Source organism: Peromyscus leucopus, chromosome 20, assembly GCF_004664715.2.
Source record: "Peromyscus leucopus breed LL Stock chromosome 20, UCI_PerLeu_2.1, whole genome shotgun sequence".
In the NCBI taxonomy this organism is placed as follows: Eukaryota; Metazoa; Chordata; class Mammalia; order Rodentia; family Cricetidae; genus Peromyscus; species Peromyscus leucopus.
Window position 1 is genome coordinate 9219044 of NC_051080.1, and position 21940 is coordinate 9240983.

At 39.2% G+C, this 21940-nt stretch overlaps 1 protein-coding gene across 2 annotated transcripts in view; it reads right to left on the reverse strand.

Annotated features, from left to right (window-relative positions):
• The window catches only part of Tmem117 (transmembrane protein 117), a 448299-nt gene that overhangs the window by 81810 nt on the left and 344549 nt on the right, over positions 1-21940 (reverse strand). For both annotated transcript variants that reach the window (XM_028869295.2, XM_028869296.2), the window contains one exon: positions 5526-5685. In XM_028869295.2, the coding sequence (XP_028725128.1) occupies positions 5526-5685 (160 nt within the window). The remainder of the gene's footprint in view (positions 1-5525; positions 5686-21940) is intronic.

Consider the following 21940-nt stretch of genomic DNA (forward strand, 5'->3'; position numbering starts at 1 on the left):
AGTTCACCAAATGATATGGGAACCACCATAGCCACTAATGCTGTCATTGCCATTCTGGGTAACTCTCCTTCCAACCTCTCTAAAGGAGTCCTGTTACTTCTATTTCTAATGAATAGATGTTTTCTGTGTATTTCTACTGATGCTATTCTAGTGGAACTTTTAACATGTCATATATAAAAGACCACGTGTTACCATGTAAACCTCCCCCCTTTCCTAAAGGGTTGAGGTCTTATCGTTTGTATATGGTACAGGGCATGAACCCCAGGGACCTATACATGCTAGACAAGAGCTCTACCACTGAGCTACAAGCCCAGCCTCTTGACCTTCTTTAGTATTGCTCATTCTAAAGCATTCTCAACTTTTAAGGAAAACTTTCTTAAAATAATCATTAGTTTTAAGCATGTATTGATTAGAACTCAAACTGGCTTATCCTTATCCTTAGGATGAAGTCCAAATGCTTCACAGATTCTGTCAGTCCTATCAGTGATGTGACATCATTCTGCAGCAGACTTGCATTATTTTGGGACTCATGAGCATTCCCTCGCTGTACAAATAACTCTTCTGATCATTGACTAAGACTGAAGTAGAAGTTCATAGAATATTGAGCCATAACCAACTGTATAAGTAGATACCAGGATCAGCCTGGTTTAAGTAAGTACCCAATGTCAAAATCACACAGCTACAAAAGGGCATGGCCAGGATCGCAATCATGGAAGGCAGATTTCAGTGCCCACACTCTTAATTATTGTGTTCCACTATCCAGATGATAGCTCATTAACTAAACAACCTTAGCTTGGGGGTCCACTAGCATCCAAGCTGTATAAGCACAAAACACTCCTACACTTACCCATACATTCACAGTTACCCTCCCATGGTTTCCTCTGCTTCCTGCGTACTTCTTAAGCTGTTGCTACTAGGTTTTATCAGTCTAGTTAGGCAATTTAATAGTCTCTATAATATTCCCCATTACCAATTCCCTATAGTCCAGTTAAGAAAAGTGTCTATGAGTGATGAAGAATAGATAGAAACTGAAGAATGAACTACTCCATCAGTCCTCATGGTCCCCACCACTTCCCAACTCTGCCACTGTCACTGTTTCCCATAGACATTGGAGAATTATACACATCATCTCCTTCGTTTTGGTCCCTCACACTTGTTTGTCTTCTTCCTGTTTCCTTTCTTCCCCTATGCCCTCCCTTCCTTTTCCTGTCTAGTTAAAAAAAAAAAGTACAGAATCTCCCTTATTTTATAAAGACAAGTTCTTCTCTTCTCAGTCTTCATGTCAGATGCAAGAATGCCTGGATGAGGGGCAGGGAATGATGTGGAAAGTGAAAAGAATGATGATGAGCTCTTTCTGCTTGAAGAATTCTAAATAATGGTGATCTTCCTTACAATTAACCATTCCTCCACTCACACTTCTATTAAACCATGCTATGCACCCATGGGCTCTGTGGACTACATCCTCAGCATCTTTGAACTCCATTTCCTCTGTATTCTTTCCTCAGATACACATTAGGAATGAATTGATCGTGCTTCCTGTCTTATCTGAACAGAGCAGATCGGATCTGGAGGGCAATGCTGCTGCCCTGGAGAAAGTGGTCCTGTGGGTGGGTCCCGCTTCAGCCTCATCACCCTCTGCTCTCATCAGTTCCTTGAAACACCCCCTCTGTCTACCCCTGTTTATATTTGTCTTCTTTTTGTGAATTCCTTTGACACTTTCTACTTGTTTATTCCACAATCTATTTTAACTCTTTATGTCTTATATTTACCTTTTCAGCAACTGATCAGAAAAAGAGTAGGTGATGCAGACTGAAGACCAAATACTTGAGCAATGAAATAAGCGAAGGCATAAAAATTGAATGATATTACCAGAAACACTAAATAGAATGTGTGATAAAATTTTCCTATGACAGATATTTGTTTTCAAATTTACTTGTGTTCTATAGCACATTGATCTTAAGAGTCATATGTCATTTTCCTGGAATCTGTCTTGTCTTATTTCTAATGACCTTAACAAAACCACAAGGAAATATAAAATAACAAATATTTAATAATAAATGCAGAAGTCCTATTTCATAGACACACACAGAATATATTTTCTCTAAAGGACACATACTTGTTCTACTAATTTTGTTAAAAATAAGATGTTTATAGAAGTAGCATTAAATTCCTAGGGCTGAAGAGAGCTCAGGATAGAATCCATGCTTATCATGTACTAGCCTTGGCTTCAACCCAAGGCACCAGGAAGAAAAGTCTAATTCTATATTTAATTTTTGATTCAAATGCGACACTACTTGCTGTAGTGCAAGTGGCAATCTCCTGCCATTAGGAAAGCCTGGTGTAAATTGCTTTTCAATCATTTAAATGTTCTAAAAGGCTGGAGCTCTTAATGAAAGTGCCCCCTCAACTTCCCCTGATTTTACTACTTTTTCATTTTTCTTTCATCTGAAACATGACCACAGCATGAATTGGCTCATAGTTTGGTTGGCTGTGAACTTGTTAGGATATTAGTATGCTGTGTTTTCAAATGCCTTAAGCTTAACATATGCATTTTAAGACCATTTCCTGAGTTAACGCCCTTCCCACATATGCTGGGTCCAAAACGTCTATGTCATGACCACAGGGGATCAAGCTGGCACAAGACTGGGGCCTGAACTTCCACTTGTCCATTCTCGTCCAGCAAGTACTATGGCTTACCCCTGCACACTGCAGTAGGGAGAGTAAAGAACACAAGAGGGAGGAAAGAGGAGCATGCTGGTGTGCAGGGTGGCGAAAGGTGCAGCAGAAGGGCCAGTGGGGAACTGATAATGTTCCTTCCAGAAGGGGGAACTGTAATCATCTTCAGTGCCCAGTAGAGCAGGGAAAACACAGTCTATCCAGGAGAAAGAGGCTCCTGGACATGCTGGGAATAAGCACACTGGGATGAAGAGCAAAGCAGCTGATCTTCAGTATGAGGTGGGATAGAGCTCAGGAAACACAACTGGCCCCACACAGCATGCTGAGATGAGTGTCTGGGTAGGAACTTCATCTGGTGACCATGAAGAGCTGCTGATAATGTTTGTGGTTGAGAGGCAATGTGACAGGTCGTTTCTTATTGGAAGATTGTGAAATCCAGCTATACAGGGCATATGGTAGAAGGGAAGAGGAGGACAAAGGTCCCATTGATTCTTTTTAATGGTAGAGGGGAGTGTCCATACTAGGATAATAGCAAAGAAATGGGAGGGAAGGTTTGGGACACAAGAGACAGAGAAGGATGCATCTGTCAACCTCGCTAACACATGAAGTTGGAGGACAAAGCAAAGGATCTAAGACTTCTGCCTCTAGATACTCATTTCGATGATGCTTCCTTCCACTAAATACCCATCAATTTGAGTTTTCAGGGCCTACTTTCCTATTTTCTTTCAGATTGCATCTCTGTCCTCGGAGTCAGTTTCCCACACTGAGACAGTCATTCAGGTGCTGGACAGTTCCTAGAGAGTCAGCACAGAGCACAAGAACTGGAGTGGTCACCCTCAGAGGTGCCAGCAATGATCCTTCACTTCCTCATAAACTGAAAATTAAATGATGCTGCTTCGCTGTAGAAGGAAAATAGAAAGGAGAAGTGAACAAAGACGAGGGATGGAGAATAAAGGCTAGATCTGAGTTTCCTGTTAACTTCAGCCTCCACTTTCAAAAGACAACAACGCCCCTCCTCTGGAGAAGTTCTGGATGTCCCTATGCTGCAGAAATACCTTCCCCCTCTGAGGAAGCTATACTGGCAGGCATCACGTTACTCGCAGCCAACGCGGGTGAGACCGAGTTATTCCTCAGCTTAGACTTTTCACCTTGTCAACTGGTCTCTGGCTATTCTGAACATGTCAACATTTTGTTGACTCTACATTTTTATGCATTAAAAAAAAATTCTAGAATACCTTTCCCCTTCCAATCCTGCTGTTTCTGTGAGTATAATCCCAGCTAATTTTCCTTTCTTCTGGTCATCTTTATTGAGCACTTTTTGAATGAATCTGTAATTTGTATAAATTCTAATATTGTGTTTTTCCACTTGAAGTCTTTGGCTTTAGTGAACTTATTTGGAAGAATACTTAAAATTTTCATAAGCAGGGAATAAGGGAGGGGTTGCAGTGTCGGTCGATGAAGGAGTATTCTCCAGCACATAAATTTGAACAAATCAAAGGAGGATAATCATCTATTTGGCTGCTAGTACCTTTGATTCTAAAATGGAGTCAGGGAGGAACCAGTGGGCCATTTAACCAGAGTGAGAATTTAACATTAGAGAGAATATTAGTTGGGAAACAGGATACAATGAACTGGATACAGGTAATGCACAATGTATTGTTGCATAATTACAAAAGATTCTATTTGGAGCTGTGTTGAAGAGGTCCTACAGCTAATGAGAGGCAGACCTGGAGCTTACCAATGAATCATGCCTGACCTCACACCCAAGGCTTTCTCCACTATGCTAAATATCTCGCAGAAAATGAAAAAAAAAGAAACAGCTGTTTCTAGAATAGACAAAAGTTTTCAAGTGTATGTCTTCAGATAGTTTTAAACTATAATGCATTTTAAAATACAACCCATTAGAAACAGTGATATACTGTAAGTACCACATTGAAGCCAATGCCCAGGATGTGTAACAAAACAAAACACTATTGTTCTGCTTTTCAACAACACAGAATCGCTCTTATAAAGGCCCCTCTTTGCCTCTAGAAACAAAAATCCAATCTGCTATCCTGCAAAATCTCACATAAATTCCGAACACAATGGAGTCTCCTTTCCCTTTGGCAAAGGCGGCCATTGTTCTCATGACTTATAGTGCCTCAGGAGGGGAAGTGAAATTGCCTTATGAAAGCAATAAGAAAATGTCTGGCAAATGGATAGACATTTAATGAGCAAGATAAAGCACCAAGAAATAGCAAATGTCTCTTTCTGTCTCTTTCAAAAGAACACTCCTACACCCCAGACGCTCACACCAGCAGCTATCACCAGTAACAGTCGCTAGCGTGATGATGTTTTACAAAAATATCTATTGCTAAGCAGGGTGGAAATACTGTTTACATGAAATGGAGGAGCCTCTGGTGAATACTGAAAAATTATCATTTTCATAACCGGAAAAGCACTTTCACATCACGCTGTTTCAACGGCTCCAACCCCTGCACTGCTATGACAATTGCTTGTCTCTGCTTTGCTGGATTTCTATCATTTTCATCTTTGAGAACTCTGCTCACAAAATGGCAGTTTGGGGGTTCCGTTTTTGTCTTACTTTGCTTCCCGCATCATCCCTGCCTGATAATAATAATAATGCTGCATTATTACCAGGCCCCGCCTAGTAATGTTCATAAAATAAATCCCCAGCCCCCCACACCCAGTTATTTTTTCTGCCCTGTAAAATTGCTCATGAAATGACTAGAGAAAGCCCCATTAATCACAACTGTAAACTAAGTTCTTCTCTAGATGTGTAGAGAAAGCTCATGCTTACAGTGACAAAGTTTAGACCAACTTCAGAGAGAAGAGGGAAATACAGTTACCTGCATCACGATAAGGAGGTCAAAGACCAAGATGAAAGAAGCAAGGAATGCTCTGGAAACCTCGTCACTGGGCAAAAATCCACGATTCAGTTTGTCCCAGCTGATCCAGTCGGTTGTGATGACAAGTACCACCACGGAAGTCAGGGTAAAGAGAACAGTCCTGCAATGAACAAGGCATCCATCACACAAAGACACTGGTGCTCATGAGTGCTGGCTGTCTCTGCTGTAGTCACGTCCATAAACACCCATCCCCACGTGTCGTCTCCAAACGATGGGGAAAAGGACATCAATGGGGTGCTTTCTTTCAGAAAGGATTGGTACGTTGTGATAGCATCTCTTCCAAGATATCCCCTGAAGACCATCATGATGACAATTGTGAAAGACATGTTAAGAGCAAAATTATTACACATCATCTTGGTTAGTGCAGTAGTGAGTGTTCCAAAGAGAACACTGTATATGGTCTCCATTGCCTTCACGCTTTTAACTGAGGTCCTGGGACAAGTATATGCCAACGCAGTAGGTAATTGGTAAAAGGTGAGCCGTCACTGGATTCCATCTTTTACTTGACTGCAGCTAGCCTCTTTCCCTGTCGAACTCAGCGTGTGGAAGGCCTGCTGCCTCAGGCCCATTTCCTATACTGTGCTACACGCTTCCTTGTTAGGCATTAGCAGGAGTGTGATTTGCTCCTTTCTCACAAGTCTTGATAGCACCCTTAAAATCTTACTAGTTGTACTTACAATTTCGTGAGTGTTTGTTGAAATTAGGCTTTCTATAAAATAATCACATTAGTTTTTAATATCAACATTAAAAGTAGTCTTGGGATGTGCATGGTGAGATTTAATCTGAAAGGAAACTGTCCAGACTAAAGCTGAGTTTCTGCTATGTTGCCATCAGGATATCAGCTGAAACTTTGTAAAGGAAGGTACAATTGTTCTGAAATAAATTTAATCAGAAATAAATGAATAAGTATAGGAAAGAAGAAAGAATGAGGAAGGATGGAAGGAAGAAAGGAAGGAAGGGAGGGAGGGAGGGATAAAGGGAGGCAGGCAGGGGATGGGAAAACAAGAAATACATGGATGGAATAAAACCACAGAATATTTACTCATTTGGCATTTTCCTATTAATTTTTAAGTTAATAATTTATTAATTCTTTGACAATTTCATACAATATAGTTTTTAAGATTTATTTATTTATTTATTTACTTATCTATCTATTTATTTATTTATTTAGTATACAGTGTCCTGCCTGTATGCTGGGAGAAGGCACCAGATCTCATTACAGATGGTTGTGAGCCACCAGGTGGGTGCTGGGAATTGAATTTAGGACCTCTGGAAGAACAGCCAGTGCTCTTAACCTCTGAGCCATCTCTCCAGCCCCTCATGCAATATATTTTAATCATAGTCACTTCCCCAAATTCACTCTCTCTTCCCCTTCCTACTACTCTTCAAGTTTTCTTTTTTTCATTTATTTTGCTTTAAAAACCACCAAAACATTTTGTGTAGCTTAGCTACTCTTGGGAGTAGGGCCTGCCCTTGGGGTCATATCAACAGCTACAACATGTCCTAACTCCTCAGCCAGGGGTGGGATTCCATCCCCAACCACCCCACTCCTCCAGGCTGGGACTTTGGCTTGAGCTTGTTCAGGTCTCGTGCACACTGCCACAACTGATGTGAGTGAACATCTGTAATTGCCCCATTATGTCCAGAAAACAGTGTTTCCTTAAAGTCAGCCACTACACTGGCTCTTACAATCTTTCTGCTCCTCTTCTGTGAAGATTCCTCAGCCTTGAGGGAAGGTTTGTGATATACACATAACAGCTTTTGGTAACTGACCTCTCAAATGAGTAATATGAATCTTCCTGGAAGTCTCTCTCAATTGCAAAATGTGTAAAATCTGCACATTAGATTTCTCAGAAAATGTGTGTTCCCTTTTTGTTAGTTCTATCTGAAGCAAGCCATACTTTGATATAATGAATATAAAGTATTCCCTGGAGATTTTTCTACCCACAAATAGAAAAGACACATTATACCTTTAAAAATTTGACTAATGACCCGTTAAAAGTAAATTGCATATTTTCTTCTGCTATAGTAAGTAGAAGTAAAATTCCATCTCGAGGGACTTTTGATATCATATGTAACACCCATGGAGGAGTTCAATACTTCACCTGGTTATTTTTTATAAGGTTCCTAAAGGGCTGACTCTGGGGTGATATCACAGCAAGTATCATTTCTGAGCTCAAAAAAAATTAAAAATAAATAATAGAAGGAAGTCTGGGAAATTTACAAACATGGAAATGAAGCAACATGCTTCAGAATGCCAACTGTCAAAGAAGAAATGATAAACAGAGTAAAAAAGGATCCAAAGACAGATGAGAATAGAAACAAACATTCCAAAGCATACGGATGAGGTGGGAGTACCAAGAGTACGTCCATAGCATAACCTATGTAAAACAAGAGAGAGATTTCTACCAAGAAGCTTAACTTTGTACCTCAAGGGACTCTAGAAACAATGAAGCCTAAACTTGACATAGAAAGGAGATCAGAAATAAAAGAAGCAATGTATAAACAATAGAAATAATGTGAGGCACCAGCAAGATAAAAAAAAGATAAGACTGGCAGACCTTTGATGAGAAAAAATGATGGAAATCAATAAAACTATATATAAAAATGAAACATTGCAATGCATACAATAGAAATGCAATGATTATAAGAGAGTGCTATGAGCAAGAACAAGGGGATGAACTGGACAACTCAGGAGGAACAGAAAGGTTTCGAGAAACACACAGTCCACCGAGAGTGAATCAGAAAGCCGTCTGAATAAGATTAAGTACGTGACTGAATCACTAGTCAGAAACCTCTTACTACAGTCAACTCTGGAACAAATGATTTCACAAGGGAATAACACCGAGTCATTAAGAGGGATTGCAGTCATCCCTTCCCAGACATCCCCAGAAATGCAGGAGAAAGAAAAACTTCCTAGTTCATTTATAGTTAGCATTACTGAATATCAAGATTAGACAAAAAATAAATTCTACAAAAATACTCCCAATAAACATAGGTGTAGCTATTCTTAGCAAATTGGCAGCATGGAGAAGGCACGCCACTAAAAAAAGTGGAAGTTATCCATGGGAGGCAAGGAGAGTCAAACATGGACAAATAAATCAACATAATACAATAATTTAAAAGAATGAAGGATTATAAATGCAATCACCACAGTAGGTGTGGAAAAGTATTTTGACATAATTCAGCATCCTTTCATATATATCCTCACAGATTAGGGAAAGAGCCATGTAATACTTAACTATGAGGCTACATTCTGTGAAATCTGTCTTTGTGTGAGCTTTCTATATACCTAGGATGTGTGGCACATACAATTGTATAGGCAACCCATCATTGACAGGAAAGTCATGATGTAGAAAAGTCATATGATTGTAGGAAGAATTAATATCAACACAATTAACTGATACATGGGATGCTCATAGCCTACGATATACTCGGTGGAGAACACTTAGTTTTTCCTTCACAAGAACAAGACAAGGAAGCCTACTCTTATCATTTCTAGCCAGCAATACTAGAAATATGGCCAAAGGATTCAGACAAGAAAAGTAAATAAAAGGCAGGAGAAAGTATCTGCTTTCATCATGAAACTTTTTGAACCAAAATGTAAGTGAAGCTGGAGGATAGAAAAATCAACATACAAAATCAACCACGTGTATATACACTAACAGCAAAAGATCAGTAATAAGGATTACTGATTCCATCTATAAAAGATTCAAACAGAACAGAAATACCTAGATGTAGGTTTAACTAAAGAAATAAAATATCTGTACACTAATGAATGGAAAGAGATCTCGTATCTAGGGATCATGCAGATGAATAGTTAAAATGTCTGTATGCCACCCAAATGTCTCTGTTTATTCAATGTAATCTCTACAAAGATTCTGATGGAATTTTTTCAGTAAAATAGAACAATTCTAAACTCATATGACACCATTAGAGATACAAAGGAGTCAGCGGACTTTTTAAAAAATAAGTCTGGAGATACCATATTTTCTGATATAAACACATACACAGATACTCTTAAAAAATTGGAAAGGCTAGAAATAAGTTCACAAATATATAGTCAACTAAGTTTTGAGAGGATTACTAGGAATACCCAATGAGGGCATGGTAGTATCCTCAGCAAACAGACAAAGAAATGGGTGGTCATGTGCAAAGAATGAAACTGAATCCACTTTCACATTAGACACAAAAACTAACTCAGTAACATTAGAGACTTAGATATATGGCTAGAACCCATACAAATTCTAGAAGGGAGCAGGAAAAACTCTTCAATGTTGGTTTGGGAAGCTATTTTATAGACCCGACACCAAGAGCATTGGGAGGAAAATAGAAGAAATATGATGACATCAGACTGGAAAATCAAATGCACCCCAAAGGCAACCAATGGGAATGGAATGGCAGCCAACAAAATGGCAGATTATGTCTGAAAACCATATATCTTCAAAGGATCAATTCACAGAATGCAAGTAACTCAGTAGCACAAAAATCAAATGATACAATAGGGAAAGGACCCAAAAAGACAGCTCTCAGAAGAAGGCATACAAATGCTCAGCGGGTATAGTCCAGCCTTGATATGAGGGTTTGTGCCTAGTCTTACTGCATCTTGTTATGCTGTGTTCCGTTGACATCCCTGGGAGACCTACTCGTTTCTGAAGGGAAATAAATGGAGGAGCAGTGGATCTAGGGGAGAGGAGAGGTGGCGGAGGGTGGGGTGACTGGGAAGAATGGAGGGAGGGGAAACTGCAGTTGGGATGTACTTTATGAGATAAGAATAAACAGAAAGAAGAAATCCCTACACCACTAGTCATAAGGGAAACGCAAGTGAGAACCGTGGTGAGAAACTGCTTCCCACCTGAAAGCATGCCGAGCATCAGAAAGATGGGAGATAATGGCTGGTGAAAATTTGCAAAAGTGACCTGCGTGCACTGCTGATGGCACCATTCATTGGCCCAATGTGCTAACACGCACTAGCATTAAACGCTTTGTGAGTGTCTCGCGGGCTTCGTTGTGTACTTCCATTTTGACAAAAGGCCTTGCTACAGATCTCAAGAAATAGTTACTGGTAACGTTGTATTGCTCCAAGGGGAAATTAAAGGAGGTGTTCTGCCTGATATTTAATTTTTAATAGTACAAAAGGAATAAGAATGGCAATCATTAAATATGCATGCCTACAGCTCAAAGAAGGGAACCTAAAAATAAGTCTCCAGAAGACAGCAAAAAGCAAAGGCAATGGGAAACAAAACACATTAATTAGTTATGCCATCTCCAAAGCCACGCTGAGTGTGATACACAGATACACCTGTCAATCATGGAGTCAAACCCTGAGACTTAATACATGTCTGCAGACGCAAATGTGGTACAAGTGGTCGCTTTGTCACTCCTTCTTGTACAACAGGCTTTACCACACCGATCCACTCTAAACCATCATTTTTTTAGTACCTGACTCAATACAGTTAATTTAAATATATATATTTTATATGAACCTACCATGAAGGAAATTTGAATAGCACCATGTGCCTACTACCACTATACATGGTTTACAGAACACAGGGTGTGGGTTCCAGTGCTTTACATAAACTATCTTGTACCTCCTATATTACATACACCCTATTATCATCAACCCCAATTTACAGATACAAAACTGAATCCTGCATCACAGAACAAAAGCTAACTCACACTAAACACACTAAGGCTTTATAGGTCATCCAGAATAAGACAGAAGTGACAGAAGAAGACTCCAGCCCAGGCTGAGCCTGGACACTCATGTTATAACTTGTGCAAGGCACTGTTTCTTGGGGGAAGCATTTGACTATGACTTTCCTGTACTATGTTTGCTGTAACTAGAAGTCACTTGCTTTTCTTTTACATTATGAGTATAATACTGTGAAATTACTCCAGAGCTTAACTTTGAAGAGTAAAACACAAGTGCCTGACAGGTACTGATAGGAAACAGTTAAAAGCTAAGTCTTGTGGCAACAAACGTCTGGCTTCATGGAAGCGAGCCATCAGAGCAACATTCTTGGGTTCTTGTTTAATCAATGATTGAAACGAAAGATATTTACTCTCAAGCATGGGCTATGGGGAGCTCCGGCTTTTCTCTTTAAGGAGTATGCAATTAAGCAATTATCTGGATTGTTTTCCTTCCAGACTGCACCCAGTGCCAGCATGACATACTGGCTCATCAATTCTACCCTCTCTGGTTTCTGGCATTCATTCAAATGGAAAGATCTCATACATAATTATCAGCATCAGTGGCTACTCTCCCCACTTTCAGAACTTCAAATTTAGTTTCTGTCGTTTTCATCAAATGTTACTAGTAACACTTGTTTATTTTCATATTGTTTTACTTTTTTTAAATCAGAGTATAATTACATCAGTTCCCCCATCCTGTTCCTCCCTCAAACCTCTCCCCATGAACCCACCCCTTGCTCTCTCAAATTCATAGCTTCTTTTTCTCTGAATACAACCTGGTTCAGTTGTTATGTTTCTTATACATATATTATTCCAGGACTGACCACTTGGTATTGGATAACCAGTTAGGGAGCTTTTCCCTGGGGAAGACACTTTATTCTTCTCTCACTCAGCATTCCCTGGTTGCCTGGAGTTCTTTGTCTCAGGTCAGGGACCCATGAGAGCTCCCTTTTCATATTAGTAGGTCTATTGGTGCTGTCTTGGTTCAGGTCTTGTTGAGATTTTGTTGGGTGAAGCTTCCCTATAATTTCAAGGGAACACAGCAGTTGTCCTGGTCCTCTGGCTTTTAAAATCTTTTCACCTCTTCTCCAGATGTTTGTTGAGCCTCAGGTGTGTGTGTGGGAGGGGGCGTTGTGTTGTAACTGCATCAGTTGTGACTGGGAACCACACTCTCACTTACTCTCTTTGGTGAAAGCTGAGAGCTACACTCACTGCTGGGTATAAGAATATGTATTTAGAAAGCAGCTAGAATTTATGCTGTTTTAGTAAAGTGGTAGTTGTAGGGTTTTCTCCAAGATCCATAGCCTCATTAGCCTCAGGTAGTTTCCAGTACCAGGTGTGATTTCCCTCTTGTTGACCAGGCCTTAAGTCCAAATAGACAGCTATTGGCTGCCTCCCAGGTATGCTTGCCACTACTGCATCTCTAGGGTTATCATGGTCTGCTGGCCATGTTGTGGGTCATAGATATTGAGCTAGTTAGGATTATTTGTTGCTTGCCCCCGTTGGAAACTTGTATTACCTTCTGTTACCATGAAAGCTAGTCCCCAAGGAGGAAGGTTTTAGATCAGATCCAACTCTGGTCCTCCAGATCGTGTGTCTGAATGGTGGCTTCAGCAATAGGGACTCACCTACAAACTCTGGGAGGCAGCCAAGGGCAACTGCAATAGACAATAACATGGGAGTTTCCTAAACTTCCCTGACCAGCATCTCAAAAGGAGACTCCTCATGTCTGCTATTGAGGTTTTTGCTAGTCTATGGGTCTTTGGCAGAGCATTGTCAGCCCTGGTGGGAAATTTCATTTAAAATCTGTGCATATGTATACATATAGAATGTATGCATTATATGTCATTTTAGGTAAGCAGTTAATAATGTGATTCCTTATAGATTTTTCAGACATGCTTTCTGTTATTTTATGAATTGGAATGAGAGACAAAGGATTAAGGGAACTTTTCTAGTCCAGTGGTCTCCACATCTAGGGTAGTGGGACCACAGTGCTGGTGCTAAAGAAAGGTGAATACACACATACTTGTTGGCGACATTAAAGCAGAAGAAGATCCAAAAGGCTGGGTCATTTGCCTGCATCCTACAATCTGCCAGAGGCAAGTTATAGGAGTTCAGATCTAAGTGCTGGAGAGATACCTCGGCAGTTAAGAGCATCTATTTCCTTTCTGGGGGACCTAGGCTCAGTTTCCAGCAACCACATGGCTACCTACAACCACTTTAACTCCAATCACAGAGACTCTGACACCCCTTCTGGCTTTCTTGGGCTCCTGCACATAAGTAGTGCACATACATACACTCAGGCGCATACACACACACACACACACACACACATAGACACACACAAACACTCCAGTGCACACCACACACACAAAAAAACCCACTAAAATAAAATTAAATAAATATTTAAAAATAACAACAGAATTCAGATCTACTGACATGAGAACTCTCTGAGCCACAAACTGCTCCTCATCATACAGACATCTACAGAAACTCACACTCATTTAATATATAACTGAATCTCATTTACAAGAAACATATTCATCTTGTAGCCTAGTCAAATGGCTATTATATATAGTGATTAGATACAGATAACACACATAAATAAATCCAGATTATCGCTGAAACGTGGTGTTTTAAAATGTAACAAAATTTGAAATGTCTAAGTGTGTGGATAGCATTTGCTTTCCCTCATAACCACCTTAAGGGAGATTTACCAAGTAGTCACACAGCTGGAAATCAAGCATGATGCCAAGTGACAGAAGAGTTAGCAGTCAGTTTGAACAGTTCACAAAGGGATCTGCCGTTCAGGGATAATTCTCATGTGGTTTCATTTTGATTACCCAGATAACAGGCATGTGCAAGGTCACCTCACTAATATAAGTTGCATCAAATAAAATTGCCAATATTTGACCACTAGCAATGTCATGGGATCCAACATCATAACTATACCTTCATGTATCTTATGTATTAACCATTATTCATATTCTAACCACATAATCTTTTAGTCCAGGCAGGAATATCATGTTGCTTTCTGATTGTGGGGCACAATTCACATATTCCTAAAAAAAAATTAAAACCCTCTTATTTCTTTCTGCAATATTCTAGTTAAATGTTGGGATTCCACCCAAACAACTAAGATTATACTTCATCTCACTAAGAAATAAACTATATATTCTGCTTAAACTGAAAAGTTTAACTACCATTTCAATAAAGAATATATAAATAGAAATATAGTTTCACATTTCAAGGTGCTAAATATATAAAATATGATATAGTAAAAGAATTGAAAATTACTTAGTCTCATAAATTCTGCTTTTATAAAAAAATAAAGTAAAACAAGCCAATCTACATGAAACAACGATCCTTCATTTTTTTTTTTTACTATGGAGCCAAGAGACAGATCAAACATCCAGTTCCCCTCTGAGCATGAAGTGCCAGCACACCAGTCACAGATGGCCAGGGGAGAATGCCAACACTTTTCATTTGTTTTAATTATTAGTATCACTACTGCAATTCCACAAGAAAACTAGTCACTATTTGCTAGATCAAACCAGTTCCCCTGAAACAGGTGAGCCGGCTCACTGCTGCGGTCCAGCTGATGAAGTCAGGCCTTCTTCTCAGAAAGAGCAACTTCTGGGATCCCAGTTTTGAGACCAGGAACACCAGGGGAGAACAGAGGCAAATGCTTGCCAAGTGACCTCATGAACGAGTGCAGCGGCTCCATATGGCTCCCATCAAATAAATGTTGCTGCCAGTTATTGGCCACTCTGAACACATTCATTAAGACAGGATCCCTGAGAAAGGAGATGCAGTCAACTCATCTTGTTTGTGGCTCTGTTGGGACCCAGAACCTGTACAGGAAATTATTAGATTCTAATGTTGTCTATTAAACTGTACATTTATGTATTACTTATCTTTATGCCTCTCTACCACTTCATCATGAAGTTTCCCCAAACACAGCAGGAGCTCAAACAGCACTGAACAAATTGAAATGAAGAAATAAGTTAGAAACACTTGTTCCCGAAAGGTTATGAAAGACATCATCTCACAGTGCAGCCTTTGGCCACACAGGGTGTTATTAATGGGAACAGTGCCCTGGCATCCTGATATGCATAATCAATGCTGACTGATGTTCTGCAGAACTCACCATCAAAACCGAACAGACATTGGCAATTCAACAAAAGAAGCAACAGACAAAACAGCCCAGCCATATTCCTTTGGATGGCTCCATATCCTTTGACTAGGCCTGATCAATGTTGTCTGTTTAAGCAGAAACAACTGAAAGTTACTCATGCCACGCTTTAACTGATTCCACTGAGTTGTCTTGGTCACACAGAATCATTACATGCTTTATATTCCACAGTTTTAGGTATAAAATATAACAGATTTTAAGAAAAACAATATTTACCAGTCTGCAAAATCCTAAGAATAAGGGTTGGCATTTGTGGTGGTTTGAACAAAAGTGATCCGCATGGACTCATAGGGAGTGGCACTATTAGGGGGTGTGGCCTTGTTGGAGGAAGTCTATCACTGAGGGTGGGCTTTGAGGTTTCAGAAGCTCAACCTAGGCCCTGTTGGTTCACTCTTCCTTCCTGTTGCCTATGGATCCAGATGTAGAACTCTCAGCTCTTTCTCCAGCATCATGTCTGCCTACACTCTGCCATGCTTCCCACCATGATGATAATGGACTAAACTTCTGAAGTATAAGCCAGCCCCAATTAAATGCATTCCTTTATAAGAGTTGCCATGGTCATAGTGTCTTCACAGAAATAAAACCCTAACTAAGACGTTATTCACTACTGATTAGCAATGATCCTCACATTGCTAGTGCTAAAGGAATATATTCAGTCATTTAAGTTGGGGTAAAAACATGTATATTCCTTATTCTTCGGCAGACTCCAATTCAACCTTAACTCATGATGCTATCCCCAGTATTTTACAGAGAAAAGAATGAAGCCTATGTTATACACAATTAACCCAAATAGGTCTGGAGAATCTGATACAGCGGGTAGAGTATTCACCAAGCACTCTCAAAGCCCCAGTTTGATCCACACTCCTGCATAAACCAGGCATGTTTGTGTATGCCTGTCATATCAGAATCAGGAGGTGGAAGCAAGAGGATCAGGAGTTCATAGTCTCCCTCAATTATGTAGCAAGTTTGAAGCCAACCTGCCTATAAGAAATACTCTGCCTCAAGAAAGCAAATATGTTAGATCTACCAAATGACCATGTAAATCTTGTGTAGCCAGCAGTAAACTCACCAGGCCAACATTTCCTATTAGTGAGTTACCTACCCTGTGCACAGTAAATGATCCATTAAGTTAACAGAGAGAACAGAGGAACATTTTTACCCCAGGTATAAAATATCACAAGTTCAGAAATAGAAGCCATAATAAACACAGTTATAGTTATTAATGACAGATAATGCCAATAAAGACTCCAGTATTGTTTAATTCAAATAGAATGATAACTATGATACTCCAAACACAGTCTTCACTTTGAGAAATGGGGAGTAGAAAGTTTACACTAAGTATACCAAATAAAATCTTCTGTCTGGTAACGACTTTAAAAAGAAAAACTGAGCTGGGTGGTGGCAGCGCACACCTTTAATTCCAGCACTCAGGAGGCAGAGGCAGGTGGATCTCTGTGAATTCCAGGCCAGCCTGGTCTACAGAGGAGCAAGTTCCAGGACAGGGTCCAAAGATACACAGAGAAACCCTGTCTCAAAAAAACTAAAAAAGAAAGAAAGAGAGAGAGAGAGAAAGAGAGAGAGAGAGAGAGAGAGAGAGAGAGAGAGAGAGAGAGAGAGAGAGAAAGAAAGAAAGAAAGAAAGAAAGAAAGAAAGAAAGAAAGAAAGAAAGAAAGAAAGAAAGAAAGAGAAAAAGAAAAAGAAAAACGGAAAGACAAAGTTAGGGTGCTGTTGAATGGGGACAGCAGGACAAAGGACAGACCTCATTTGCTTAAAGATCAGATGAATTTACACACTGAGTTGGAGGAGAATTTCTCCTAATAGTTTGTGATTTTTATAAAACCTTGGTGTTTGCCTGAATCAAAACCAAGGACTACCATAGGTTTTAAGTTTCATCTCAAACATCTCTTGAAGAAGACATACCTGTGAGGGGCCTGGTATGGGCTTTTGAAACGTCAAAGCCCACCGCCACATACCTTCCCCAACAATGGCACACCTACTCCAGCAAGCCACACCTACAAATCCTTCCCAAACAAAGCTTCGGACTAAGCCTGCAAACATATGAATGTATGGGGCCATTCTCATTCAAACTACCACATTTGGATATATAGTTTCAGATATTCTCTATATAAAATAATGCATTTTACATACATATATGTGTGTATACATATATGTATATACGTATATACACCATCAGAAAACACAGATATTTACATTACAATTCATAACAGTAGCAAAATCACAGTTATGAAATAGCAACAAAAACAATTTTATGTTGGGGGTCACCACAACACAAGAAACTGTATTAAAGGGCTGCAGCGTTCACAAGGTTGAAAAACAGTGCTTTATATATAGAAACATTTCTGATGTGTGTGTGTGTGTGTGTGTGTGTGTGTGTGTATACATACATATATATATATATATATATATATATATATATATATATATATATATATATATATATAGAGAGAGAGAGAGAGAGAGAGAGAGAGATGAGCTTAATTTGGGCTCCTGCTCTAGGGATCTGTACTGGTAAGAGGCAGGAAAATATCTGGATAATAGAGTGTAAAATAATTAGGCGGTAACTGGCTAAAGCACTGTTTCTCCACCTTGCGAATGCTGCAGTCCTTTAATACAGTTCCTCATGTTGTGGTGACCCCCAACATAAAATTGTTTTTGTTGTTATTTTATAACTGTGATTTTGCTACTGTTATGAATCATAATGTAAATATCTGTGTTTTCTGATGGTCTTAGGTGACCCCTGTGAAAGGGTCATTCAACTCCAAATGGGGTTGTGACCTACTTAGCTGAAGAGTTGAATTTTATTAGTGTTAACCCAAATATTGCAGGCAAAAAAAATTATACTTCAAGTTTTCATTATATTCATGAATATAAAAACAGATCCTTCAAGCCATTCCACTTTTTAGGAACATATTTCTCAGAAACAGATCTTGATTCTAATGTGATCATTACCTTATTAAGGGAAAGTGATTGGCAAACTACAGATCAGCACAAAAACCTACCTATACTTTCTAATGTAATTTGAAAAGGGCCCAACATAATTAGTAAGATCTAGCCCATAGTGTGCCTGCTGAATGTAATAAGGAATAATGGAAGATCTCAAGGAGGCACTAGAATTATGCTGCTCCTGGGAGAGGAAACTTCACAAAATAAAAGATGATGTCAGATAGAAAGAGCAAATCAATAGGTATTACAGTGTTACACTGTAAGAAGATAAGTCTGCCTGGAGACAAAGGCCAGGGGCATAGACTGCATAGAAAAGCAGAATCAGGCAGGATATTCATGAATGAGACTATATATAACATGGCCTTGAAAGTTTCCAAACAAGGTTGATTTGGTGCTGTAGAAAATAATTCCTGATAATTGCTGTATAAGTAGGAAAATACCACTCAAAAATAATTGCTTTTCAGGAAGAATTCACTCCAGGAGGCAAAAGAGAACTCAGACGGAGGAAGAGTAGAAAACAAACTGTTGTAGCAAATTACAAATGAGATGCTTACCTGTGAATTCTAATGATACAAAGAACAAATTCATCTTGAAAAGAGAATAAATGGAATGTAACGCTAAACTTAGATATCACATACAGCAGAGTATTTGAGAAGGCTAATATTGCAAATGGAACACAGTAAAACACTCACTTCAGAAATTGACATTGCTTGCAATGGGTTTCCCAGTCCCTCATGCAGGGACAAAGCTCAGTTAAATACCATGTTTTCTTGCCCTATACATTTCCTCCTTGAATCTGAGTAAAACCTATAGACGCGATGAAATAGCTCTCCTTTGATTATGTCATACACTCGTACATGGCAAAAAGATTTCTGTATATTAAATTAAGATCATTAATACCTTGACTTTGTATTAGCCGAAAGGGAGATGATGTGGGTGGGCCTCACCTAATCACATACATCAGGCTGGGCATATGGGAAAGAGAAACAAGCAAATTTCAGCATTGACCCAATGGCTCAAGAAGGCAGCCTTTATTCCAGCAATGAAAGTGTGAAAGGAAAGTGTGGTGTGAACAAGGTTGCTGACTCTCTGTTTGTTCTTTTTGTCACTCTCCATGAATCTGGGAGACTGATTAGGCAGAACTCATGTCCACGGGTCCATCTGACCTTGGCCCTGGCTACGTTGTTTTCCAACGTGAAAAGATTGAATGCTATCACCTTAATTGGATTGGCAGGCATATTTGATTCTTCAGTGACTTGAATTAAAAAGTACAACATAAAATTTAAAAATCATTAAAAGATTTACAGATGTTCCACAGAATCGATAGACAAAATGAAAAGCCATTACAAGTCCAAGGCCAGAATGGACAATTAACTTGAACAGTGTAAAAATAATAGTGCTGATAGATGGCTGGAGGATGGAGAAAGACAAAGAAGTGGAGAGACATGAGGTCATTGTCAAAAGACATTAAAAACAAAACAGACCAAGAAAATGAATAGGAATCATGGTGAACAGCCTCAGGAAACATTAAGACTAGTTATAAAAAGTAAACTCACATCTTTGAGAATTTGTTAACAATTCCATACTAATGCTGAGACTAGCTACTGATCAAATTATCAAGGCTTATGAAAATGAGAAGAGCCAAGTACTAGAAGGGTTCTGAGTGGTCACTCCCCACAGTGGCATTAGAAAGGATGCATTTGCATTTAAATTTACACTTTTTGGTGAAAATTGAGTTTTTGTTTACCCCACATACATGCATTTGATGTAAAGGAATAAAGCTACCACACAACTGACCTCAAAGACATCCTCATTTAAATGTCAGACAACATACAAAGGAGAAACTGACTATATGCCTATATTCCTCACCACTGATGTTTGCTAGTATGCAAACAGGAATAAGCTCTGATATTTTATTTGACAAACATGATATGGTGAAGAAAGGAAAATGATGCTTCAATTTCAATATGAAATGTTCACTATACTTAACTGTGTTTCAAGGAATTCTGCTGTTGAATTCAATCAATTGTCAAAATATCGAAGAGAATAAAAATAGGCCCATCCATATCATTTCCACCATGCTTTCCTTTTGACTTTCACGCACAGTATTCTTGCTTTGATCCTTTCTGAAATATCTCTACATCCCTACAGTTTGACATAATGAGAAATCCTGACAGTTTTAAATACTGATGAGGCATGGAAGAGTCTGAACTGAGTGGTGGATTTTTAGATTGTGAGGACAACTTTGGAAAACTGCCCAGTATATATGCAGAAAAAAATGGAAGAGGCACACCTGTAGCAGGAATCTTAAAGAGTCTTTATTAATAAAACAAATCTGAGCCAGGTATTGGGGTGAACACTGGAAAATCAGAGAGACAGAACAAGCCACAGCTAACCTCACCTGGCCAACTTCTCAGCTGGTCTCTTGTTTCCTCAGACTGAAAGCGTCTGTGTCCTCATCCCAATAGCTCTCAGCTGAACTGTGCTGCTCAAAACCTAAAAGCTTAACCAGCCAAATGCTTCTAGTTTCTGGTCCTCATGCCTTATATACCTTTCTGCTTTCTACCATCACTCCCTGGGATTAAAGGCTCGCTTTCTGGGATTAAAGGCGTGAGTCACCATGCTTGGCTGTATCCTTGAACAGATGGATTTCTGCCTCTGGAATGCTAGGACTAAAGGCGTGTGCTACTACTGCCTATCCTAAGTATCTAGTGGCTTTTCTGTTCTCTGACCCCAGGTAAGTTTATTAGGGTGCACAATATTTTGGGAAACACAATACCACCACACACACCTACTAGAAGCTACTTACAGACAGTCTACATAGGAATTCCTATGTGTGTACACAAGGATATCCCCAGCCTCTACCACTATAGCAATGTAAACATCTAAAAACAATAATATAATGTGTAAAACATACAAAAATATGCTAATTTAAAGAAACACAGAAATAAAAACAAATAACCCACAGGTATATCAACAACACACATGCAGCTGACAAATATAATTATGAATGAATAAAGCAAGAAATAAAATAATACATAGATTTGCATAAAATCAAGGAATGGGTAATCCAGACTACTGTACTGGCTAATTTTATGTGGATTTGACACATGCTACAGAGATTTGGTGAGGGGAAATATCAATTGAGAAAATACCCCTACCAGACTGACATGTAGGGAAGTTCATGGTGCATTTCCTTAATTAGTTATTGTTGAGGAAAAGCCCAGCTCATTATGGGTGGAGCCACCACAGGCTGGTGGTCCCTGGATGCTATAAGAAAGCAGGCTGAAATCTACAAATTCAATATAATTCCCATCAAAATCCCAACACAATTCTTCAAAGACTTGGAAAGAACAATACATAACTTCATATGGACAGCTAAAAAAAGTCCTGTACAATAATGCAATTTCTGGAGGCATCACCATCCCTGACCTCAAGCTCTACTATAGAGCTATAGTAATAAAAAACAGCTTGGTACTGGCATAAAAACCAACATGTGGAC